Consider the following 25570-nt stretch of genomic DNA (forward strand, 5'->3'; position numbering starts at 1 on the left):
TTTCACACAGCAGATCATCCAAACACTAAAGAATGATGAAGGCGCAGCTGCTGCAGAACTCTTTATTTTATGTTAAATTGTAAAGGATGTCTTTTTATCTGTCGTTATCGGACAGTTTCAGACCTAAATGCAATTCTTGTTCATACTGTTGATGTCATGGTCAAAGTTGAAGAGCTCTATTAGGAGCAGTTGCAAAGTTGCATATGAACAGGAGGCACTGAGAGTGCATTGGTTCTATAAATATAACACGCAGCATTCCTCTTTTGCCTTATTTGCAGCAGCAGTGTTCGTTTTAACTATTTCATATTCTTCATCGCTGTTCATGTTGACAGCCTCACTGATGTCAGCGGCCCGCGATCGTTTCTTTTTTGTGCAAATTCAAGTGACGTGTCACACTCACTAATTTATAGGCGTGTGCACAAAGCCTGATGCAGAAAACCTGGTTAAAGTGGTAAACTCAAAAATCAGCATCAAGCATCTTATGGCGATAACCTGTAATTGTGGGAGTTCACTTCCCACATAACCAGACGTCTACAGTTGGCTCCCTTTGTTCCGGTTGTAACTCCTGATTTTCCTGGCTGACGGTCGCTTTCCTTTTCAGACTGTTTGCTTCATCTGAGCGTCGAGTTTGTTTTTGTTTTTTTCGGATTTTTACTTCTTGTTGAAGTTGTATCTGTAGTCATCCATCTTTCATTTGTTTGTTCAGCCATAGTAGATTACTGTTTACTCGCAACACTTGCAGAGAGCGGAAAAGCCGCCGCTTAGCTCCGCCTACCCTCTCTGGCAGACCAAGCACTGCCGGCTGATGGGAAAATGCGTCACTAACTGGGCGCCGCTTGGGATTTTTTCCACGAAAGTCGCACAGACAGCCAGTCTGTAATACTGCACATGCAAAGGCTTTCATCAGTGGGACGTAGGCTCAATCACCATTGTGTTACCTCATTCAGCGATAGAGAGAGACTTAGCAGACATTTATTTAAATGAAAATCTTCAAGATTATTACTTTAATTTCATAAAGATACACTCTATGAAAGGTACAGAATCTCAGCTGAGGGAAAACGTTATATTTAAAAAAGAGGCAGAAAGAAGCTGTGCAGTTTCAATAGCAAAAACTGTAGCATTGCATCACAGGAACGTACCTGCGTACCTTCTAATCCTTCTCCTCTCACTGTTTCCTGTTTTATTCAGGTGATGTTTAACACCTTAGATTTCACACCGCAGATCATCATTAGACTGAAAAAGCCAGATGAAGGCACAGCTGCTACAGAACTCTTTAATTTATGCCAAAAACTAAAAATATTTCTTCTTATCTGTCGTTATTGGACAGTTTCAGACCTAAATGCAAATCGTGTTCATACTGTTGAAATCAATTCATGAGGTGTTTTCTGCAGCATTCCTAGTTTGCCTTATTTGCAGCAGCAGGAGCTTTTTTATATTCTTCTTTGCTGTTCATAATGACAGCCTCGCTGATGTACGTGGTCTGTAATCATTCCTTTATTTGCAGAAGAGTCAAGTGACACGTCAAACTCCCCCTTCTATGTGAGCGTGCACAGAGCCTGAAACAAAACCTGGTTAACAGGGAAATCAAAAACACACCTTCATAAAGAGTACCTCTTTATCTCTGACGGGGTGTCAGGTCTCGCTGAGCTTGCTTCGTCGTACACCTCTCAGGTCACATTGGACGTCTCAGTTGTGAATAACGAAATCATGTTTATTTGTTATGTTTTGATTCTGTGTATCTTTTCAAAATGTAAAATATAACCTGTTGAACATGGTTCGATGTGGTCAAACGTCCAGGTGAATATGATGTAGGCATTTTGCTTTGCTGGGGTTCACTGTTCACAGATTGCAGGATAGATTAGCCTAGCCATGAATCAACCAGGCAGCAAGGGACCATAAAATTTACCTCAACACTAACTGCATTATGTTTCTATTCTCTGTCTGACATTCATCTATGCGTCCTTGTATCGCCCTGTTTTTTTTATTTTATAACATTTTTCAACCTTTTAATAAGCCACCTGCTTTGTGGTCAGGGTCCTCAAGCTATTCTGCATTATCAATATTGTTCTGTCCGTTATTGTTAGACGGGAATTGAAATGCTGTCATCTGTGACTTTGTCATTGCAAAACTTTTATTATTTTTCTCCCTCAAAGCAAAAAAAAAAAAGTGTTCATATCTTTGAAAACCACAAAAACCAAAACACAGGCAGTATCCCTCCTCTTCGGCAGTGAGTCATGTCACTGTTTCGTGTGAATGAACTGAAAACATACTGTAAGCGTGTGTGAGTGTGAGCTGAATGAGTGGGTATGTGTGGGCAGGTGGGTGTGCACATGCAGTGTGTGCGCACGCTTCAGATCTGTCATTTCTCTTTGTAAGTGCTATGCAAGTACAAAAGGAAAGCGAAGCATTTTGACTTCTTTTGTTTCCTGGAAGAGTTTCTATTTTTTCAGATCAGGGCATTGACAGGGTTTTGATTTTGTATCCCAAAGTGGTTTAAGAGTGGTGGGAGATGGTAGTGTGTGTGGCAAATCCCCATCTGGATCAGAAGAAATGGATCACTGAGCAAGGAAGCCAGAAGTGAAAAAGCACGTTTGGGAGAAAAGAGCAAAATATGGTGCAACGGCTGCAAAACAAGTTGTGACGACACCATGAACTCATGCCCAGCAGGTCTTTGCCCGAGAGGAGACATCTGAACACGACCAGTTCAGTACTTTGGATCCCTGAAAACTGCAGGACTCTTTTCTTGTTGCAGAGACTGGCTAGCTGTAGACTACAGTGTTTATTCGTCCAGATTTCCTGAGTATCTGTCGGATCTTTGGCCATCGCTCCGGGTAGCTAACGCTGGAGCTGGACTGGATTCCTCCCTGCTCCCATCTAAGAGAAAAATATCGCCTTTGTTCAAAGAGACAGACATTTTTACGTAAAAACAAAATGGATTCAGTGACATTATTTTATGTCTGTAAAGTACAAATTGTAAATAAACGTCTAGCCTTCTTACCTGTAACTAAATATAATTTTTATGCAATAAATTATATTTCTTAGTTTAACAACAGAGTGTGTTTTGTGCTTATTGGATTAAAGCTTGCAGGTGTGGTTGGACCTCCTTGGAAGGACAGAATCACTGTTAAATGGCATCTGTGTTTTTTATCAATTACACCCCATTTTCACCTCAAATATAGAGCAGCTCTAGCTATCCTCCTCTCCCTCACACCTCACTGGGAAATTCCCTTTAGGTCCATTTAGCTTTTAAAGCTTTTAACAGGCAGGCTGTCCAGCCTTCGAATTAACAAGGTTTTAGAGACACTAATAGTGCCCTTCAAGGATTGACTCTGGGTGTTTAGATCGAGCTTTCTAACCTCAGGTTTTTTACGAGCGCAGGAGGTGTTGGGATTCATCAGATTAAGCTCTTACATTGGGAATAAATATCCCAGTGAGTCATCTACGGTGAGTGTGCACGGCAGTATGGTCTTAAAGGTCGGAAACTCTTTGCACCCGTTTCATTAAATGAAAAGCTAATTGAGGACTGATGTGCCACCCTTCAGTGCATGAGTTAATTGAACCTTTTTATAATACATATATTGGTGGTGCAGTATAAAGCTGACTGCAGCCTCACTTCTACACAGGACGGTATTGTTACTTTTTAGTCAATAGATCGGTAGTGGCAATAATATTATTTTCAAGGGATGAAAACTATTTTGAGAACAAACTGCATGTGGTGCATAGATATGACACCGTCATACATATGTCATTTCTGAGCTTGAAAAGAGATTAATACAAAATTTCAGCTTTCTAAAGAAAATAGTCTAAAATTGGAAACTTATCACTGCTTAGGAATATAATCAGCAGAAAAAGTACAAGAAGATTTGAATGTTTTAAAGGGGAAAACATTTTGGTGTAGCCTACATTAGACGTGCAGATTGTTCCTGCACAATTAGATGTGTCGTTGCCAGGGGGAAACAGCCGTCGAGCAGCTGTGACTTGGATAAGCTCAACATTTGGACAGTGATTCATTCGATAATGATCAGTTTGGTCCAATTGTGTCTGCTCAAGAGTCACGCACAGCTGTCTGCAGGTTTTCACTCAAGGACACAAAATCCCCTGGCATCATGTTCGAATACAAAAATAATTTTAGCGTTTGTTTTTGAGTTTTTTTGTTCTTACTGGTTATGTTCTTTTCAGATCCTAGTGAGATGCAATAAGGCACTACTAAATAAGCTGTCCTATAGTGCCCTCCCCTGGTAGATATGATTACTAGCTCACAATAGTACAAAATCATCAGAATCCATTACTTTTTAATAAACAGGAAATATTTACAAAATGAGAGGTGTTTTAATAAACCATGAATAATAAGCTTTTATGTATCGATTAATAAATATAATACTTGTCAAAAGGCACTGAAGAATGCAGCGTGATTACTAGAATACTACTGCTGTTCTATCCATCATTTCAAAGCAGATTTTTACAAAGCAATTTTAGTTCATCTTTGTTTTGTATTTTGTGTTATTTCAGTTTGTTTGTTTGTTTGTTTGTTTTTTAATAAGTACATTATTGTGTTATAAGTTAGTTGCATTAGTATATATCTTATAATACTATATTATTTGAGCAAGTTATGATTCCAAATCTACTATATTAATTTAATTTTCTAAATACGTGTTTATATTTTAGAAAAGTTGCACCGGAGAAAAATGTCATGTACTCTGCAAAGGAAGAATAAGACTTCTGTGTGGATATTGCTGATTTATGTTAAAAATGTTAAATTAAATTGCTAAATACTTTTTAATTAGACTCTTACTTGGTCTAGAATAAGTATTTAGTAAATATGCAACGTTTTTATGATTGAAAATATAAGTTTTAAGTCCGTTGGTTTCAGATTAGTATATTAAAGTCTTTTATTTTTAAGGATTCCAAGCGGAAGTGTCATTGTTGTTGCTGCTGGTGGTGCATTTACGTGTTTAAACAATGATCGGGAAAATTAAGTACCGACTGGGAAAATTCACGCGAATGCCTCCACAACTTGAAACAACTGGGGAAAGTCGGACAAAATCGTGGTGCCTGACCTGCCAAGATGACAAAATTTACTTCATATTAGGATCAAACATGTCGGACCAAAGTAAATGTTTTCTTGATGATCTAAACGTCTACTTAATGTACGTGTTGAACATTAACAACATAAACATTTTTAACCAATTTGTCAGTCGGAAAATGGTGTTGAGTTGTAACCGTTACTTAATCTCCACATAAGTTATCTCGTTTAGTTCTGAACCGACAACTACATGAAATATGTGTTTTTGTTGTGTCAATGTAGGATTTAAACCTCGCCGGAAGAACGACTTTTTAAATTGAGATCTCCGAGCATCTGAGGAGCACGTGAATGCAATGTTGTTTGTCAGCTGACCAGAAATGCAGTTTGCTGTGAAATGGATTTCTGTGTCGTTTTAGCACTTTTAGAAAAGACAGAAGCAACAGCCAGGGAGTCTCCAACAGTGAGGTACGTTTATTTTTATTTAATGCGCCCTACGTTTAGCACGGGTCGTCTAGGTTAACGTTAGCTGCGTTTGTGGGTACTTTATGCAACCGTTTAGCTAGCCCCTAATGTTAGTTTAGTTGTTTACTGTACAAAGCGGTGTCCAGACAAAAAAATAGAACTTGACATGCCTATTCTACCTTTAGACCCTCATAATGAGTAAAGAATAAGCATACGAATATTGCAATAAATTGAGAAAAAAAACTTCTGTAAACCGTCTGTGTGGTGTGATCAGTGCCATGTGTCTGGGATTAGTCTCTAAAAATCGAGCCCGTGTAATCTCTTTTACTTTGGTAAGCATCATGTGAATGCTGGTTCCTCATTAGTAGCACACATGATGCTTTAAGATGCAAGGTCAGCTTTGTTCCGTCATGTCAGTCTCTCCCTTTAACCTCCTTAAATAGTTAAAGTAAGAACCTCATATTGTGCAAGTAAGTGGTGCTGGGGAAAGACAGTTTTTCTATTTCTGTCAGTAGCAGAAGTAGAGGCAGGGATGTGCATCAGTCACTTTCTGAGGTTGTAGTTTTTAGGACGCGTGCATGTGTGAATGCTGAAAGTCAGTATAATGAGTCAAACAATCACATGCCTGAAGAAAATGCTGAGTGGCTGATCTGATTGGACATTTAACTTTAACTTATTTGTTGTCTTAGGTAAGTGGGATAATTATAAATAATTATCCCACTTACCTAAGACAACAAACAACTTGCTCTGACAGTCTAGTTTGTCGTGTCAACATGCAGCTGCCACATAGCAGGTTTTCTAATGTCCACATTAAAGTTTTTGGTGCAGCGATGGCATAGCGTGACAATGTGTACGTGTCACATTCCTCATCCACTGAATCAGGATAATCAGACCTTGTTTAATTTATTTACCATTCTTATTTTATTGAGGTAGAAGTTTGACAAATTCCCTGTTTTGTTTTGAACAGAGGACAGCTACTCCATTTTGGGTCTTACAGTATCTTACATGGGGGTTTATAGAGGGATACATTTGGTAGAATATATTATGGCCATTTTGACCAGAATTGGGTGATACCTTTTAATATGACTTCTTACACTGCAGCATCACAGGATCTGGATTACTGGGCTGATTTGTAACAGCTGCAGCACAAGGATCTCTCCAGACTATGGCTTCAGAGGAAACCGCCTCTCTTTTCCTCTCTGGGCAAGAACAAGTAAGCATCATTCAAACGTCGCTTATTGCAATAACATTGTTATTCCCCGCTGATTATTCATAGCGTATATTTTTCTTCTTCTCCTTCACAGCTCTCTGTTTAACACTTCCCCTCTCGGTTTTCTTTCACTACCTTCTCTTTCCACTCCCGTCTTTACTTTGTGAGCGTCCTGCATTCTGTGTGTGAAAATGGACGCCTCTGAGCCTGTGCAGCCCAGTCTCAACTCCTCCTACATCCCATCTGGTCTTGGTAACCATCATGTATCTGAAGATGAGGAGAGCGAGGACACGAGTCCCTCGGCCTCCCTCCTGCCCAAACATTCGTCAGTGCCTCTGGCGGTGCGCTACAGCCCAGAAGACTCGTACTGTTTGGTGTACATCATCTTCTTTCTGATGGGCATCGGCTCCCTGCTGCCCTGGAACTTCTTTATAACAGCCAAACACTACTGGCTCTACAAGCTGAGTAACAACACTAATGAAAGCGGCGAAGAGGAGCAACGTTCAGACCTCAGTGTGAGTGCGAGGGAAACACAATCTCTACAGTGTTCACAGGAAGGTGCGCATTAGTGCCATTCTGCATGCTTATAATGAAACCGTGACGATCCTGTCTGAGGACTGAGTGTCCTTTCACATCTGACAGGAATTCATAACAACACAATTAGAAATACCAAAAGGCTCATTTAGGGCAACTAAGGTGAAGGTGGAGAGGGTCCAACAGATCCATCTTATTTATTTGTTTGTTTCGAGAATATGTGTTTTAATAGATTCACTCTGTTACTGTGGAAAACTGTTCTTTGTGGTGATCATCCACCAAAGAGTCTTTCCACAGAACTTTAAGAGATAAGATAATCCTTTATTGATCTCCAGAGGAGAAACTCGAGTGTTGCAGCAACACAAAGACAAAATAGCAAGTCGCCAATTTAAAGAAAAACCTGTTTTTGTAAGAACACCAACAATCTTTTTTAACAGTCTACAGATTTCTGCTACTCTGAATATGATTTGAACAAGAAACCAAAGCAGACGAGGAAGAAAAGACTGATTTTTATCGCCTCTACTTTCGCTTCCTCTTATGTTATGTGAGACACAGTGAGTTCATGAGTGTGTTTTTATAGGAGAGAATTTAAATGCTTCTACTTTCTGTGACTATTCACAGGACTACTTTGAAAGCTATCTGACCATTGCCTCCACGGTGCCATCCGTGCTGTGTCTGGTGCTCAACTATGTTTTAGTAAACAGGTAATCCCCCGTTCACACACACACACACACACACACACACACACACACACACAGCACAATCCTCGTAGATGTATTTCTTCCTCTCACTCTGTTCACCTTCACCGTAATAGAATGTAATAAAGAACCTGTAAAGGATGTTTGGATGTTACGTCACTTCGGTCCTATTTTGGTGCTTTCGATTACAGTAATATAAATCATCCTGCTGCATTTCTGTTTTTATTTTCTCTGGACTTTGATCAGACTGAGATAACGCATCGTCATTTGGACCGCACCACCTCTGCAGCGCAACACATTTTCTGTGTGTTATTTGTGTGGATTAATACTTTGCTCAGGTGGTGCAGTGGTTAGCGCTGTCGCCTCACAGCTAGAAGGTTCCGAGCTCGAATCCCAGTTGTGGTAGAGATCAGTTTTTCTCACCTGGTCTCACCTCGGGACCCACCACCACCTCCTTGGTGACCAATTGCGACCCAATTTTTTTAACCAGTCAAATTTATTTAATTCAAATCTGTGCAGTTTGCATAGACTAACATATTCCAATTAACAGTGCAAAAAGTGCAACATAAATGCAACTATTGTGGGGCTCAACGAGTTTCAAAGTAACTGTAGCTGTGATGACCCGATCAGTGGATTCATGGAGTGTGAATAAACAACACTTCTACTGCATGCATGTCATAGGAAACCCATGTCCTTCAAAATAAAAGCGCAGCACAGACTTTTTTCTGCTCCTTTGGCACCTGAATTGGCCTGATGTACACAAACTGTACTCAATCAAACCAAACGGTTTCTGCCTTGTTTCCGTGTTTATGTTGGCCAACTGCTTCTTGTTAAACTCCTACCTAACCTGCCTAACTGTGTGTGTGCACTGTGTGTAGGTTGTCTTCACACGTGCGGATCCTGTCGTCTCTTTTCGTGATCCTCTTGGTGTTCGTGGTGACCACGGTGCTGGTGAAGGTGGATGTGTCCGACTGCAGGATGGAGTTCTTTACTGGTACTCTGGTCAGTGTGGCCATAGTCAGCGGAGCCTCCAACCTCTTCTCCGGCAGCGTGTTCGGGATGAGCGGACATTTCCCCATGAGGATTTCCCAGGCCCTCATATCAGGTACGGTTTTCATCCAGATCAGGAACGTCTCTTATAAGCGGCCTTTCTTTCCCTGACAGCTACTGTACTCTTGAATGAGGGCACAATGAAGTTTGGTATTTGCATTATTATAGAATGTAATTATGGTGGCCCTTGGTAAGTGACTGCACATCACTGAGGTCCTTTTTTGTCTCTCAGGCCAGGCCATGGGGGGGACGCTGAGTGCTGTTGCATCAATAGTTGACCTGGCAGTGGCGAAGGACGTGACAGACAGCGCTCTGGCTTACTTCCTGACAGCTGACGTCTTCATCCTGCTCTGCATCATCACATATTTGCTGCTGCCAAAGCTGGCATACTCAAGGTTGGTTGCAGAAATACAGATGCAAACACTGCCTATTAAAATATTGGTGATACTCATATTTTATTTTTGTGGTAAAAAAACAAACTTTAATGTGAATCGGGACACTAAAGAGTACAGAGAGTTAACAGTGTGAATTTTCTGACACAGTGTCATTCTTCATACGGCCACAGGATGGCGCCGACGGTTATTTACTTCAGAATAAATGCAATAAATTAGCTACATTTACCTTTTCCTGTTATGTTGTTTGTGCATTTAAAATACTAAGCAGCTGTTTGATTCTGGTCAAAAGTAAAAGTGCACATGATTAACAAATCATCAATTTATTCTTGACTAAATGATGCATAAAAAAAGTTATTTTAAAGCTTAAAGTGACCTTTAAGACTTTTTGACAATCCTATGACGTATGTGGATTCAACAGATTAAATTCAGAACAGGTCAAACTGTTGAAAGATCTTTAGAGATAATGTCTTAAAAAATGCTTTCTCATTTCCTTCTCTGCAGACACTACATGCTTGCAGCATCATGCAGCAGTCCAGCCGTGATGAGTGAGGGGGGAGCACCAGCAGGGAGCAGTGTCTCCGTCCCCCCACTGCAGCCCATCCTGAGGAAGACGTGGGTGCTCGGCCTGAGCGTCTTCTACGTCTTCTTCGTCTCCATCATGGTGTTCCCTGCGATATCCTCAGGGATCCAGTCCGTCCACAAAGACAGCGGCAGCCCCTGGACCACCACTTATTTTGTGCCCCTCACCAGTTTCCTCTTGTACAACGTAGCAGACTTCTGCGGCCGGCAGGCCACAGCCTGGCTGCAGCTGCCCGGTCCCACCAGCAGAGTCCTGCCTGTGCTGGTGCTGTGTCGCACCATAATGGTACCACTTATCATGTTCTGTAACTACCAGCCGAGAGACCACATCCACACCGTGCTTTTCACCCATGACATTTACCCTGTGGTCTTTAACTGCCTGCTAGGCCTCACCAATGGCTACCTGGGCACTCTGCCGATGATCTACGGCCCTAAGGTGGTACCTCGAGAGCTGGCGGAGGCCACAGGAGTGGTCATGTCCTTCTTCCTCACTCTTGGACTAGCTGTGGGGTCTGCGTTCGCCGTGCTCCTTGTGCACTGCATCTGACCAGGCTGTTAATCAATAACCTTGTTATTTACAGTACTAAACTTGAACTATGTAGCAGACAGAGCTGGACAGAGTCAGCGGCCTGGCTGACGTATACAAGAACCAGCACCAGGAGCCAGTCGTCTGCCATGAGGGAAAAGTGCCGCTGATAAGCTTCTCATCAACATTTTACCAGAAGGCCTTAACTCCTTTATACCTCACATTAACGCTGCATTCACTTCCTCCTCTGAAGCTCGGAGTTCCAAAGTTGGGAAGTTATTGATTGTACTTAGTCGTGTTCACAGGCTTTAAGTGTGGAAACAAAATGGACGGTACGAAGTTAATGTTTTATGACCAGAACTAATTAAGACACCTCTGTGTGCAGCAGCTAAGGGTTACAAGCTAACACCATATGACACATTATATGTGGATACAAGTTGGAATGCAAAACAGAGTTATAAAGAGGTTTCTTGCCATCAGCACGTTTCACTTTCAGCTTCTTTGACGTCAAGTTTGTCAACTGGGCGAGTTTCTGGTGAACTCTCCATGTCTGGAATATTTTCCAATTCTTCCGACACCAAATGAACACAGGGTAGTAAAGTGTTGTTTACGTTGATGTGAACATGGTTCTCCAAACATTAGCAATCAGTGCAGTCCATCAGGGACTCAAGTTTTAGACTTTACATGCTGCAAAACATTTTGCACTTTTACTTTATTCAAGGGGTCAATATTTTTGTGAAAACAGTGTTAAGGGGAGGGATGTGTTCAATCTTAATATACAAAGGCCAAAGAAGCATCACATCCTGAGGGACAGCTGAGAACAATGTGGCTAATTCTCATTGATTCATGTCTGTCGTCTGTAAACCTGTTAATCTTGATCAGACTTTATACTGAACATTTAATGTTATAACTCTTTAGCCTCTGTTATAATAGTGCACTTGATAAAATAGGCCTACTTAGAGAAGATGTATCATCTGCAGATTGTATGTAACTGAACAGATTTCAAATGACAGTTTTCTACTTAAAACCATTGCATAATAAAAGTTCTTTTTAAAGATGATTTTTTGGCTTTTGTTTTTATTTATCAGACAGCTGAAGAGAGACAGGAAATGTTGGGAGGAGAGAGAGAGGGGGACGACATGCTCCAAATGATCGGGAGTCAAACCTGCGATCAGTGCTTTAAGTTCTTTAAATGTCACAGAAGTGAATGGCTGCTGAGGTTGCAGTTTCTTTGCCCTAAACACCCGCCTTGTAATAAACAAGGAGCCAGTCGCAGTCAGTCAAAAAATAAAAGTGGTTGGATTGGGATCACTTTTATTGTTAAAAATGTACAGATCAACAGACAGTTGGCTCTGGCTTCGAAGCAGACAATCAAATTCGAGATGCTTTCCGTACGTTAGAAAGACAGTGATTTACAAACAGTAGGAAGAGTGCAAACAACGGGAGGCGAGAGAGAGCTAAACTCTCAGATTTAGTTCCTCCATGAGCTTCTTAAAACAAAAACACACTTTGTCTACAAAATATAAATGTAAGGATCAGACTGCTAAAAGAAAAGCCTGTCAAACACTTTAAGTCGTCTCCTCTGTTAGCAGTCAGTTCATCCAGAGAGAGGGAATCAAATACAGGTCTGAAAACCCTTCACAACAGGAGCCATCGGATGCCGTGTCAACATTATACAACATGTGAAACTGTGTTCTGACAGACACCACAACCAGCTAGCTATGTAGGCAAGTTCAACCCAAATGATGCAAATCTGCAAAAGCCTACAGTAGAGCTTTGTGACTTCTGCTCAGCGAAGCAGCAACAGGTTGAGCTGCTGGCAACTTAATCACTCCATCCAAGCCCCCCCCACCCACCCACCCACTCGGAGAAAAAAAAAAAAACATCCAGTCCCTTTCCACCATGACATCATTCAAAATATCGAAGTTAATTTACACAAACTGCAGTCATGTAAGTCCATTAAAAAGAAAAAAACAGGACACAAATTAAAAGTGGAAAGCAGCACTCGAATTTTTTTCATTTAATTCCCTACAGGTCAGTTTGTGCTGGTCCTCCTCTTCGTCTATACCCACACGTGGCGTTTGCAGTGAGCCACAGCCTATAAGACAGGAACAACTGGTTAGAAAGGAAACTTGTAGGTAAAGAATACACACAATCATTGTTAGGGAAACTAAAGGCTCCAGAATCACACTCTGGGGACACATATTAGGTTGTCAACATAAGATTTAACTACTCACATTGCACCGAGTCGCCGTCTCCATGTTCTTGCACCAGAATGCAGGTCCCCAGCTGCACTGCTCTGTCCCTAGCAGCCTGCGCACAGCTTCAGGGCAGGCTCCCACTTTCTGTCACACAACCACAAACACACACAGCTCAGATACTAAACTGGGCTGTGACCTGTAGTGCAAGCCAAATATTACTGAGTACCGTTTATTACCAATAATTTATAAAGACAAATATTAACATTAACAAAATTACTTAATTTCTTCCTGCAAAAAAACAAACAAAAAACAAGTTTACCATGCACACGAAGTCTGGGTCCAGCGCCTGGAGCAGCAGCTCGATAAGCAATGGCTCATACTGTTCCACCATTTGGTCACACTGTTGGCACAGACACAAAGGGTTAATGTAAGGCTGTCACATGACAGGTAAACGTTTCTCAAGCTAAGAAAGATGCGACAGCTCACCTCAGTCTTGAAAGCGTCTGGCAGGAAATTGCACACTTTCCTCACAGCCTCCTCGATCTGCTTCTCTGTGGCGTTCTTCTCCAGAATGCCGTCGATGTATTGGACGGCCATCTTGCACACGTCGCAGTAGCCACCGGCCTTAAAGCGAGTCTGGTCCAGTGCAGCTGGAAGGAAGAAAACACAACAAAGATGTTTATTCATTTGTAACAGGCAAAAATCATGCATTCACGACGTCCTGCCTTTTATGAAGCCAAAAATACTGAAAAGAAGCAGCTGACATTTTACAGAACCATTATGTTGCCAGATTATGTCATAAAAAAACCCATCATTCATAATCATTTCCTGTGTAATTTTGTTCTTGTACTTCCAGTTGCGGTATGGCAGTCAACTGCAAATTCGTTCCACATCTAATAATACTTTTGCACATCACTTCCCTCAGAAAAGCTAACATTGGCATTCAGTGTGCTGCGAAGAGAGAACTTACGGACAAATGCACGACTGGCACCGTTGCAGAGTCCCAACACTGTGCAGACAGTCTTGGGGTCAGCCTGCTGCACCAGAAGCTGAATGATGGCCGAACCGTAGGTCTCAATCAGGTCCTTACACTGGGCACTCAGAGTGGATGGCAGGAGTGTGCACACCTTCTCCACAGCTTTCACGACCTCCTCCTGAAAAAACAGAGCGATGGCACAGATTGAAATCAGATTTTTGTCTGAAATAAAATGTTTTAAATTTTGTTGCCATAATTCATACATATGGTCGCACATAATCTCCATTTACATAGAAATTTAGAATCCCATCAGCGGCTATCTGGCGATGATTTAGCTTCTTATTAATCTCTATAAACAGATATCTGCAGCAAGTTTAGCTAACAATCTGTTCTAGATCTAAAATTCAACTTGAGGTAAATTCCTGACAGGGTGTCACGAAAGCCGCTCAGTGTTCAGATTTCCCGACTTCCTCGAATGCATCAGAAATTATGGCTCCGACCTCCGTTCAAAAAACTTTTAAAGCGTTCTAAAAGTAGCTTTCTTCTCCTCTTGTGGACAGACCTGACAAACCTTCATTTTTACTTTTTACAAATCTGCATCATGATGTTGAAATTTCGCCAAAAGGTAAGACCCGTTAATTAAAGTCAATCACAAGAAGAACTGATTATTTTCCTGTATACAATGCAGCACACGGAAAAGGAAGTCTGTGCCCAGAGGCTATATCGTCGTCAGAGTGTAGCCGATGGGATCCGAGATTTAGTCGCACATGACCCACCTCTGTTGTCTGATCCTCCAGCGTTTCCTCCAGCTCTTTCATCACAAACTCACAGATGCTACACTTTGGGGAATCATGGACACGCACCATCTGCTCGAAGACAAAGACAGATCTCATGTAAATGTGGAAAACTGTTCAAGAAAACACACTTCCATCTTGTTTTAATGAGTTCTGATGAGAGTGAGCAGCCAGGTGCCCGCCATGTATTACCTTAGCAGACTCAACCTTGGTAGCAGGAACGAGCTTAAGAGCAGGAACAGTCTTGAGAGCAGGTACAGTCTTGAGAGCAGATACAGTCTTGAGAGCAGGTACAGTCTTGGCAGCCTTCAGCGTCATCATGGGAACAGACTTCTTCATAGCATCACAGAAACCAGCGTTGGCACAGATATCCTTCGGTTGCTGAGGACAGAAACAGAGAAAGAACTTTAAGGATACACATCTAACCGTCTACAACACTGGCTTCTTTGCATGCTGTTAGCGTAAACCACATGCTTGTCATCTGCATACCATTCCACAGCATAACCACCCATGTAATATGCACAAGTCTGACAAAACACAGCCCCCTTTACCAGATATAAAGACTCATACTGGTAAAAAATGTTGGCATCCAACAAAATGAGCCGGTGTTAAAATAAAAAACCACAATACACAACAAAAAAAGATGCTGCCTCGATGGGGATTGCAGCTTTAATGTTAGTAAAAACCAGTGCATCTTTTAGGTGATACGCTTGAGCAAACAAAGTTACAAGATCCAAGCATACCTTAAATAAAAGCTCTGTATGCTCATTTTGTCAAGGAACAGGAGAGGATCTTTTTGTGCTCCTTTGCTGCAGTGTTCAAACCGTGTCAAGTCAATCAAGCAAAGTGTTCAGGTTAATCAAGTAGTCTCACTCATAAATCGGTTAATTAACATCACTACGGTACAAGGTGATTAGCGCTAGGAGTGGACAGCACAAGAAGCAAGAGCTACGGGTTAATAGGCTACAGGATGAACACAGAAAGACCTACCTGTTCCTGGGGAGCAGCACACAAAACCCAGAGCAGGAGAAAACAGAGCAAGACAAAATGAATGAAGGGGAGAAACGTAAAAATAAGCACAACAGAAATGAGGGGAAAACGGGGGAAAAGGATAGAAAGCGATTCAAAGATGTGAATAAATTCAAGTCAGCAGGCCAGATGGAGCTGCAAGACTGGGCTCAAAACATACAAAACAATTAGACTTATTAGTTTGATGACTTCATTAAGCTTATCACTAAATATTAGAGTAAATAACCATTCATGTTATAGTTAGGCATGAAGAGGGAGGGTTGGAGGACTTACCATGGACATGAGCTGCTGGACCACAACGGCACCATACTGGCTGACATACTGCTTGCACTGCAAGGAGGAGAAAGAGTTTAATATGCAGCTTTTTTAGGGGGAAAATACAACAAAAAAAGTATGAAAACTTGGTTCAAACCATTTCAGACAGGCCTTGTCCCAGCAGGTCGCACTCGTTCTCAATCCTCTCAATGAGAGCGTCAACAAATGAGGAGTTTTCCTTGGCTTCCTTTTGAGCATCAGTCAGGAACTTGATGCAGTCCTCGCACACAACGTCACCTCCCTACAATGAAGGCAAGAATCAGGGCAAAATGAAGTCAGCTTTCGGGCAGAGAGCATACTGCGTTTCATGATGGTTAGGTAAAGACTGTACCTGCTTTGGAGTCTCTTGTTTAGGGGCCTCCTGTTCCTTTTTGGGGGTCTCCTGAGGATAGAGGAGCCCGGGCACATTGAGGAGGAAGGGGGCCACTCGCTGGGAAAGGTCGACCTGAGGGATTTCGTTGGACACGAGCTGCTCCTCTGCCTGAACCTTAGCGAGGGCTACCTGCTCAGACTGGCACAGCCCCATGGCTCCACACACCACAGCGGGATCCTCCTAAAAAACAAAACAAAGTGACTTTTAAAATGTGTTTTTTATTGAAGTGTTTTCCTTAAAATCTGTGGACATGTTAGCTGAAGTAAATGACCCACATATAGCCGTTTCCCCACCGAAATTAGTACGTTGATGCAGGTTTTTAAGACCCGGGAAGACCCGCTTATAGATGCAGATTGTCTTATTTCCCCATTGCCAGTGAAGTATACTCCTTATGGCTTCTTTTCTGCTGCGTCACCGTTTGACGTCACAAACGCGCACAAATCAGGGTTAGTAAACAGTGAAGACGTTACAGTGGTGAGGGCTTTATTGTATCTATTGCTCATTCAGTCTCTTTATCAAACTCGGCAGCGACAAATTAGGAACGATGTTCGAGCGCTGCTCGGACGGAGACGGAATTTGTAGCTGAGATGACAAGGAGTCGCAGAAGTTACCGACGGAGCATAGCATCACGTCGGAAAGGGGGCGGAGATTAGCGTGTTGACACAGGTTTTGTGTTCTCATCAATGCAGGAGCAGAGGCGTTAATAACCCGGGTCTACAGCAGAGTCATTTGACCCGCGTCTGAATGCCGATTGTAGCCTTTCACACAAAGCAAAAAAGCTGGGTATTAGTGGAGGTTTTTGAACAGTGGGAAAGCGGCTTCATAAGTAAATTTAAAGGATACTGTATTTTAAAAATTCAAGTTCTCTACATACTTTCTTTTTAAGTATCTCAAAGAACTGTCTCCTTTGTTTCCAAAGTCGCAGTAGCAGGTGAGAGCAGAAACAGAGACGTCTACACCCAGTGCTTCCAGTCATGAGGATCAGCGTTACACAATGACTTCTCTGTTCCCATTTAGACATGGACTCACTTCCCCATCAATAGTCCTTATTCAGCTCGCTGCACTTTGCTCCCAGCAACTTGCTTTCCTTTTTTCTTGAGGGGCAGATGGACCATTTACTCAGGAGTCTTAGATGAAGCTGCACAATAAACTGGCTAACTAAACTAAACTCTAATAAGCTTATTGGCATTTGATAGTATTTAATGCAAATCTTGTACGGGCACTATAACAAAGCTAACTTGTGGTGAGCTTAAACTGTTCTGACAAACCTGGACCTTGCACCAAATGTTTTCCTTCTATATATTAACTGTAAACAGTCTAAAACCTGGACAAACAGGCTGATTATGCTCACCAGTTCTCCAGTAATGATTCCAATAAGGATTGGGTAGTAGCTGTCCACCATCTCTTTGCACTCTGCAGTCAGACTTTGATCAGGGATGAGCTGGCAGGCCTTCTCCAGGTACCCAAGAATCTCAGCCTGCAAACATAGATTTTACCTGGATATCAGTCTTTGAAGAGACTTTCTATGTTTTTGTTTGCTTGTTATGAAAGGTTGTTTTAACAAACGGGGAATGTTTTTAACTCTACCTCAGTGGCATTGTCCTTCAGGAGCTGTCCAACCACCATCAAAACCTCTTTGCACAAGTCACATGGCACTGATTTCTGAAAGCAGAAAAATGAGTTTGTAAACACTTCACATGTTTTGAAGTGTGCAGAATACCTGTTGGGGCCACAAGGTACACAAGGTAACACAGACTGTTGTGCGTCTCAAACACTGATCAAATAGAAACAAATAAAACCATTTTGGTTCCATAACAATAAATAAGTGTAAGAAAAGCACATGCCTTCCATTAGTGATGCCTCAACGAATTTAATACTAGTGTTCAGGTAACAAGTATTTTCCTTATCGATTAATCTGCAGATTATTTATGTTAATGTGTTTATCATATTGTCTTTAAAACGACAAAGTCATTAACAAAAAATAAAAATTAGCAAAAAATCATTTATTTATTTACATTTATGTCATTGGGACCAAAAAAAACTTGAACCTGAAATAATTTATTGATTATCACAACATTTGCTTTATTTAATCCCATTTTCAGAACCAGCCAAATGATTTGGGTCTCACCATCTGTGGCTTGTTCCACACGTTCTCCTGGCAGTGAGGCACAGCTCCACACAGAGACGCCGTCTTTACATTCTGACACCAGTAGGGGGGGCCACGAGCACACTGCTCGGTACCGAGCAGAGGGGTCGCAACCGCTGCAAAGAAGACAGTCACAATTCAGACAACGTACAGAGATCAAAAAGCAGACACATAAGAACATATTCCTGCACGTTATTAAAGTTACCAGAGGAATAAGTGAAAATAAAAATGTTCTTTAATATTCAGCACCTCTTAACTTTAAAGGTTTAAACAGTAAGTTTAACTTGTTCTCCACCTACTTCAATAAGACAAGTCTAGAACTTGTCTTATTGAAGTAAGAGTAGATGTTTCACCACACATTTTGTTTAATCTGACTAGTGAGCCAAGAAACCACCAGATGGGGGATTTCAAGGCTGAGATACTTCCTCAAACATTGACACAGGAGGAAGTAGATAAAGAATAGACTTTCAACAATGTGACCGATTGACAGGGTTTATTTCTTAAAAAAAAAAAAAACTAAACTAAATGCTGTTAGATGAGTTTAAAGATGCTTTTCTGATGACAGTGCTGCATATTTTATATTAACTGAACTTACAATCTACCAAGTCCGATCAACACAAACTACCTTAGTTTTGCATTGAAAATCTCACATATACTGAACAGACACTGCATAATCGAGGTTAAATAGTATGCTATTCAAATTGTCAGGCGTGTCTTTCCAGTTTAGGGAAGGTTCAATTAAGAAGTGCACATGTCAGTTAGTTAAACACAGATTCAATCATGTTCAATGACAGTTGTCCCTGAAGGGAACGTTGTCCTGGGCACACAGGGGGAAAAAAATCTGTGGGCCTGCTTCTGAAGCATAAACTACATCTAACACTGCAGATACTGTGGGTAAATACTCCTACTATTCAGTAAGTACTATAGTACTTAGTAGTACTAAGTACTATTAAGAAAGAACACACCAAATCCTTTTAGCTCAAATTTGCAAAGTATCATACCAGTCAGAAAGTAACGGACCTCGAGTTGACACCACAGAGGGAACTTAAACATTTGCATTTGTATCACAGCTGCAGAATTGAGGTATTACTGATGTGGTTTCATAATAAAAACTGCAAAAAAAGGGAGTTGTTCACAGTTCTCCATTTCCCATGATTAGAAAAAGTGATATGGGGAATAACCTATTTACAGTTTCTCATTTCCTCAATCAACTCTTAAAAACTTGCTTGATAAATACAGACACATTCAGATCATGTGCACGTCTCTCTTAAGTCAGAAAACTATATTTGGAATACTGACTAAAATGCTTTCAATATATAAAAGTCAAAGAAAACCATTCAAACAGAATGTAAGCTGATTAGTATGAGGAAGGAGTTCTCCAAGTCCAGTGAGCTTCCTTCTTAGATAACAGCAAAGAATTGGCAATGCAGGTCAAGCTGCACTGACAACCTTCAAACACTCAGTTACACCGCTGCGAGACCCCTCCGGCTATCACCCATACCAACAGTGTTACAGTGCATGCAGGGCACTCCCACCCTCCACTTGAGTCACATGAGCAGTCAACAAAATACCAAGCTGTTTTCAAAAGGACAGACTGTACCAATGAGGAGGAAACCTCTGCACAAGAGTTTAGCAGTGCAATAAACCATTTACAGCTAACAAGGTGACACAGCAGCAGAAAATCTGACTCACTTTCTGTGACCATTATTCTGAAACAGAAACTCTTTACAATGGGAGTGAATCATCATCACATGACAAAGTGATGTGCAAAAAGGCTTTATATAGATTCCCACTGCATTGTTAAACAACAGCAAGTACCCTATAACACCATTTCAGTGTAGCAGGCTACACATCGGTGTTACCCAAGAACCAAAGATAGCAGAAAGCTTTTGCAAAACTTGTTTAACAATGATATTGAGTCCCAAACTTAGAAAATATCACGCACACTGTAGGAATGTCTGCAGAAAGCACAATAACAATGTGGGAAGTACAAAAAACATTACAGAAATGTATTTTTTAACCAAAGGTCATACTGGAGATAAGCACTAAAACACACAAGCACAAATAAGAGCCAATATGGACTGCAAGAAACCACAGCTTGTGCTGAGGAAGGAAAAAAGGACACTCATTCCAGGTCCATATTTCTAATGCCACAAGACCAAGGCATTTGTGTATGTATGTAGTCTAAATTACTGGTATAACTAGCCTTGTTGGTAAGTTATGCACAGGTTTATTGCAGCAATAACTTATATGTTGCCTTCACTGACCCAGTTTTGTCTGAATATAAAGATAAGCGAGCTAACAGTCTAACCTTTTTCAGAAAACAAAGAAGAGGAACGATGAGTACAGAGGAACAAAAACTGAAAATAACTCACTGGTAAGATGAAATGAAAGTTGCTGGTTTTGGTGACCTTATTTAGACTTCCTCGTGGAACCAAACCAGAGGTAAACGAAACTGTCTCACCAACAGTAATGTTAAATAACCTTAAATTCAAGTACTTGTCGAATGCTCGGAATTCTGAAGTTTTGAATACAAAGCATAAAATGTGGACAAATGAACGCAATATAAAGAAGACATATTTTTATTGTTCAGAACAAAACTAGGTTACCCTACGTGGAAAGCAACTAACGGTTTCGACACTGGGCCATATTATCATAGTCAAATAAGCCAAAAAAAAGTTTGTTGTCCGTGAATTAATAAATGTATTTTGACCAAGCCAACGTTTACTTTGGTCGGCAAGTCGGGTTGCAGAATTTTCTCCGCCTTCCCCGTTGTTCTTTTGACTTAATAGAGCATTCAGGTGAAATGTCCCTGCCAGAAACTAATTTTTCGGATTATTTCGACACCACGTGAACGCAGGTTTAGTTTGTCAAAACAGTAGGGCGGATTAGCCCTTATCGAAAGCTCTGTTCCAAAGAGAAAACATACCAATACACAAACGTAAAACACGATGCACAGTATCTCTCAATTGTTGGTTAGCTACCTGTTTAGCTTCATTGTAATGTTTAAATAAAAAGACGACAAATACCTTCTTAAGTCCATTTAGCATATTCATTTTAGACTCGGAAGGAACATTTAGCTAACCGATTAGCTTTAGCTGGAATGCTAATGTTAGCCGAGCCGTACGGGCCAACAACAACGTCTTTTAACCTCAAAGGCAAACGGCCAAGAATCATAAAAAGAACTTGTTAAACCAATAAACAAATTAATCGAAACGGTAACAAGGCATGATTTATGTATATAAGGAATATTTAGTAGCGTTCTAACATATCGTTCGCTGTTTAAGTTAGCTAATTTGTTCATGTTTACAAAAGCTAACGCTTCAAATCAGCTTCCGTGTTTCATGTTGAAACGCACTGTTTCACAACCAAAGAGCTTTTATTGTGTGTTGACAACTATCTGACAGACAAAAACAGTGTCTGAATGTTGAAATTACCTGAGGAGACGAAGAGTAGAGTTAGAAGCAGCATGACTCAGCTGTTTCCCGGCTAATCTGTGTTTATTTCTCGGTGTTGAAGCTGACTCTAGAATGGTGAACACTGCAATGCAGGCGGAGAGTCTTGTTGATGGCTTTATGATGTCTCACTGTCAGCTGACTTCTGAGCGAGACATGTGACTCTACCTCGGCCCTGCTGTGTCTGAAGTTATTATTCAGCTTCTAGGAACAAAAGTCATAAAACTTTTCTCTGGGTATTTTCTTACAAAGGCTATGTTTTTTATACATTAAGAGAAAAATAAATAAATAAATGAGAAGGGGGGTCTAATAGTAAAAAAAAAGTTGGGAAAGGTTTGGTTCAAAACTATTTTTAATTTTAAGTGAAATATTAAAGAGTCCAACAGAGGTTGGTGACGTTTGAAGGAAACCTATGGCTTTATAATTATACAGCTTTATGTTTCTACACTAGGGGAGACCTATTGAACTGGCAGCCAGTGGGCCAAATCAGGCCCTTAAACGACTTTAATTCGACCCTTTAATCATTAAAAAAAAGCTAACAAGTATGAAAACAATTATTAAAAAAAATACACTTTTAAAATTCTTCTAAAAAGAGACATCACCAGTCATGCTGCTCATGCAATACAGATATTGTCTGCTCGCATTTCTGATTATTACTTTCAGAGTCCAACTTAATATGCCAATTATATAAAACTAACATGGAACTGGGTTTTATTTAAATAAACTGCAAAAACTTCAGAGTTTGTAATGGTTGCATTATTCCTTATAAGACGATCATCACTACAAGGCTAATTAGCCCATTAATTGCTGGTAGTTATGTCTTAAATGCATATTTTATCAAAGGGTTTAAGCTCAGGCTGTTTATGCAGAGGGTATATATGAGAGTCAACATAAATAAAAAACATTTAAAAGCTGTATCCTTAAAACATTTAAATTCCTAGCTGTAGACTGGCATAGCAAATATACTGTATGTGCGCTGCTTATTCCTTCAAATATAATTTTTTTCTTACTATCTGAATATAAATACACTTGAAATATACAAGAAATGTAACCATTTCCAATCTGGAAATTAATTATGTGTGTATGTACTGTATGCTTGGATTACATTCCAGCTAACTTAAATGATTAACAAGCTGAGAAAGTTCCTAAAAAACACTTGATGTCTCATTTACCTGATGAGGATCAAGTTTGAAAGTTCAGTGGCAGTGTCCTTATTGTTTATTATTTTCAGAATATTCGGTCTGGATGGCTACTCTACCACATAAAATGTCAGAACTCAATTAACCACACTTAGGTCGGGATAAAAAATAAGAACAAATGTTGCCTATGTTCAAAGTATTTTAAAAAGAAGTCAAGAAAAACTTGCAACCTAGGTAGAAAAAAGTAGTTTATTACAACACAACATCCAAATGCAGATCAGCAACTATGGAAGAGGTCAAAGAGGGAAGCGTGACACTGTAGATCTCTGGGACATGAGCCGTGAACCCTGTAAAACAAAAGGGAACAACGATTACATGGGGTTCGGTTACAGCAGAGTCAGCACAGCATGATCTCCATAAAGAGAAGGAAGGTGACTGTGTGAACTCGTTAAATGAAGTCATGTATAGTTGCAATAACCTATTTTAAGAGCCTGCCTTATACTTAATTTCTGAGGGAGAAACAAATATTCAGAGTTTATATAAATATAAATAATGATATATCAGTTGTTTTTATCATAAATACATTACATTATCTTTTTGATGAAGATCACAGCAGATGTTGCTTTAAGAGCTGTGGTAAAGATATGTACTCAACATGAGATTTTAGCGATGGAAACATGTAGACAAGAAATATAATTACATAATAGCAATATATCCTCTATGCTAACTATATACATTTTATATTTACATATATTTTTTGACATTATTGTACCTAAACATTTTGTTAATAAGCCTATACTGATATATACCAATTGGTTGATAAGACTCCACTACACTTGCCACATGATCAGACATATTGGCCTTGGCAAAGAAATATATCCCCAGTATTGATGGGTGCAGTCAGGAATTAATAGCCAACATCTCTGACATGTCAGCTTTTTAGATTCTAGTTCGGTTCCTCTTATCAGTTCAGCCATTATGAGTTGACCCATGTGATCCTGTGGTGGAGTGTACCTTTGGCCTTACATGTTTTTGCTCTCTCTCTCTCTCTCTCTCTCTCTCTCTGTGTTGTCATCACTGTGTAAAGATTGTAATATTGTAAACCATGTAAGAAGGTTTGCAGGTCTTTATAATCCATAAAATAGTTTTCACCTGTGTTTAACCACAACACATTTTAAGTGTTTTTTACATCACTTATTTGCTTATTGCTTCCCAAAGAAGAGGTAAAGAGACAAAATTATATCTTTCACACTCTTAAGTCCAAGCTGTCAGAACACAAAACACCAATAAAAGCAATACAAGTTTGTGTATAGCGTATAACGTTTATAAAGGGTGTCAAGCTGCCTGTACCACAACATTTAAAATAAATATTTGATGAGTCTAATCCCAGGAAATTAATGAAATCAATTCTTCTTTTTGCTTAAAAATTACTAAATTAAAACTAAATTAATTTATCCAAACAGAAAGAATATCTTTTACAAATGCATTGAGTTGTTTGACCTTTTTGGTCTTTTATGTTGAACACTGTAGCTTTTAGACACTAGGAATCACTTTGAGCCTTATCTTAACCCATGATGAACATTTATCATTCTGCTCATTTAGTTAAGACAACTGTAGTTCTCTTTTAGAAATGTTGTAGTTTGCAGCCTCAAATTCATGCATGATTACCGGTGGGTGAAAACAAACTGTTCATACACCAGCTTTAGGGTTTTATTTCTAAACAGCTGCATGGTGAGTACTGATGCACTAAGCTTCATCCTCAACAGCCATTCCTTACATTTAATCACTGTTTGGGACCACAACAGCTGCTGCTAGAAACCGGGGCGTCGTTCTTCAGCACAGTGGGCCTCACCACGTCCACATCCCGGTGTAGATGATCCAATAATCCTGTGAGGATGCTCGGGGCTGCGTAGAAATCGACCAGAAAGTATGTCCCTCTAACATGTCTGTGGTTGTGCTTATTTATCTTGAAGGGCAACAATTTCTCTCCCATGTTCTCCAGGTCCCTCACCACGGCGCCCCGCTCCATCAAAGTCTCCACTGTCCGCCGAAGAGCAGCCGCTGTCTCCGGCCGCTGCATCACCTTCAGGATCAGGGACAGCTCGTAGCGAGGCATGGCTTCGGTGAAGAAATCCTCGGTTCACACTTTTAATTCAGCCGACAAGGGGTTAGTGTCATTGCCAGAAAACTCAGTGCAAAGACGACCATGTTATGACACGAGGGACAGGAAGGTCTTTGGTGATGACGTATAAAGCTTGCGCCATAAAAAATATAGATACCTTTACCTACTTAAACACAATACTAAAAAAAACAAAAAAACCCCATCTTGAATTATATTTGTATTTATTGTATACCAACAAAAATGATGATGGCTTTTTAGTCTTCCTCATACAGTCATTGGGCTACCTCGATATTCGGTTGAGAACTATCCGTTAGAAATATTGCTCTAAATACAAAGCAGTATAATTTGTACACATATAACTGAAAAATAATGCAAAATAGTTGGTGGAATTGGATTCGGTAAATTAATTTCTTATGCATTTAACCGACAGGAGCTTACTTTGTATTTCCTAAAGTGTATTTTGGAAGGGGGAAAAAAGAGGAAGTAAATAAAAATAATTAACAATAACAAAATTAAACTGGACAACAAAAATAAATAAAAATA

General features: G+C 40.3%; 3 protein-coding genes across 4 annotated transcripts; 1 reads left to right on the top strand and 2 right to left on the bottom strand.

Moving 5' to 3' along the window:
* Positions 1 to 5401: 5401 nt before the first annotated feature.
* On the top strand, positions 5402 to 11537 carry slc29a3 (solute carrier family 29 member 3). 2 transcript variants are annotated; one of them, XM_069658283.1, is made up of 7 exons: positions 5402 to 5488; positions 6587 to 6698; positions 6790 to 7210; positions 7851 to 7933; positions 8806 to 9032; positions 9210 to 9372; positions 9874 to 11537. In XM_069658283.1, the coding sequence occupies exons 3-7, from the start codon at positions 6887 to 6889 to the stop codon at positions 10496 to 10498; spliced, it is 1422 nt and encodes a 473-aa protein (XP_069514384.1). In that variant the 5' UTR covers positions 5402 to 5488; positions 6587 to 6698; positions 6790 to 6886; the 3' UTR covers positions 10499 to 11537. The 2 variants fall into 2 exon arrangements, with proteins under 2 accessions (XP_069514384.1, XP_069514385.1); XM_069658284.1 differs by lacking the exons at positions 5402 to 5488; positions 6587 to 6698 and having other exon boundaries at positions 6785 to 7210.
* Positions 11538 to 11774: 237 nt separating this feature from the next.
* Positions 11775 to 21846, bottom strand: psap (prosaposin). Its single transcript, XM_069658286.1, has 14 exons — positions 21749 to 21846; positions 18294 to 18427; positions 17753 to 17827; positions 17517 to 17642; positions 16124 to 16345; positions 15890 to 16033; positions 15751 to 15807; positions 14641 to 14829; positions 14431 to 14520; positions 13649 to 13832; positions 13165 to 13328; positions 12998 to 13078; positions 12715 to 12822; positions 11775 to 12575 (listed from the first exon to the last, which is right to left on the bottom strand). The coding sequence occupies exons 1-14, from the start codon at positions 21780 to 21782 to the stop codon at positions 12540 to 12542; spliced, it is 1644 nt and encodes a 547-aa protein (XP_069514387.1). The 5' UTR covers positions 21783 to 21846; the 3' UTR covers positions 11775 to 12539.
* Positions 21847 to 23136: 1290 nt separating this feature from the next.
* Positions 23137 to 25124, bottom strand: mrps6 (mitochondrial ribosomal protein S6). The gene is made up of 2 exons (XM_069658287.1): positions 24683 to 25124; positions 23137 to 23252 (listed from the first exon to the last, which is right to left on the bottom strand). Exon 1 carries the CDS (start codon positions 25019 to 25021, stop codon positions 24689 to 24691), a length of 333 nt encoding a protein of 110 aa, XP_069514388.1. The 5' UTR covers positions 25022 to 25124; the 3' UTR covers positions 23137 to 23252; positions 24683 to 24688.
* Positions 25125 to 25570: the final 446 nt, after the last annotated feature.

The sequence above is a fragment of the Semicossyphus pulcher genome, unplaced genomic scaffold (genome assembly GCF_022749685.1).
Source record: "Semicossyphus pulcher isolate SPU_LCO1_2020_fin unplaced genomic scaffold, fSemPul1.0.p SCAF_12, whole genome shotgun sequence".
In the NCBI taxonomy this organism is placed as follows: Eukaryota; Metazoa; Chordata; class Actinopteri; order Labriformes; family Labridae; genus Semicossyphus; species Semicossyphus pulcher.

Excerpts from the sequence above, each read along its gene's own strand:
- slc29a3 (XM_069658283.1), top strand. The coding sequence starts at position 6,887 with ATGGACGCCTCTGAGCCTGTGCAGCCCAGTCTCAACTCCTCCTACATC. Across the intron at positions 9,033-9,209 it reads TTCCCAGGCCCTCATATCAG|GCCAGGCCATGGGGGGGACG; the intron begins GTACGGTTTTCA and ends TTTGTCTCTCAG. Across the intron at positions 9,373-9,873 it reads CCAAAGCTGGCATACTCAAG|ACACTACATGCTTGCAGCAT; the intron begins GTTGGTTGCAGA and ends CCTTCTCTGCAG.
- mrps6 (XM_069658287.1), bottom strand. The coding sequence starts at position 25,021 with ATGCCTCGCTACGAGCTGTCCCTGATCCTGAAGGTGATGCAGCGGCCG.
- psap (XM_069658286.1), bottom strand. The coding sequence starts at position 21,782 with ATGCTGCTTCTAACTCTACTCTTCGTCTCCTCAG. Across the intron at positions 16,034-16,123 it reads AACAAGAGACTCCAAAGCAG|GGAGGTGACGTTGTGTGCGA; the intron begins GTACAGTCTTTA and ends CCTTCATTGTAG. Across the intron at positions 13,329-13,648 it reads TGCCAGTCGTGCATTTGTCC|CTGCACTGGACCAGACTCGC; the intron begins GTAAGTTCTCTC and ends TCTTCCTTCCAG.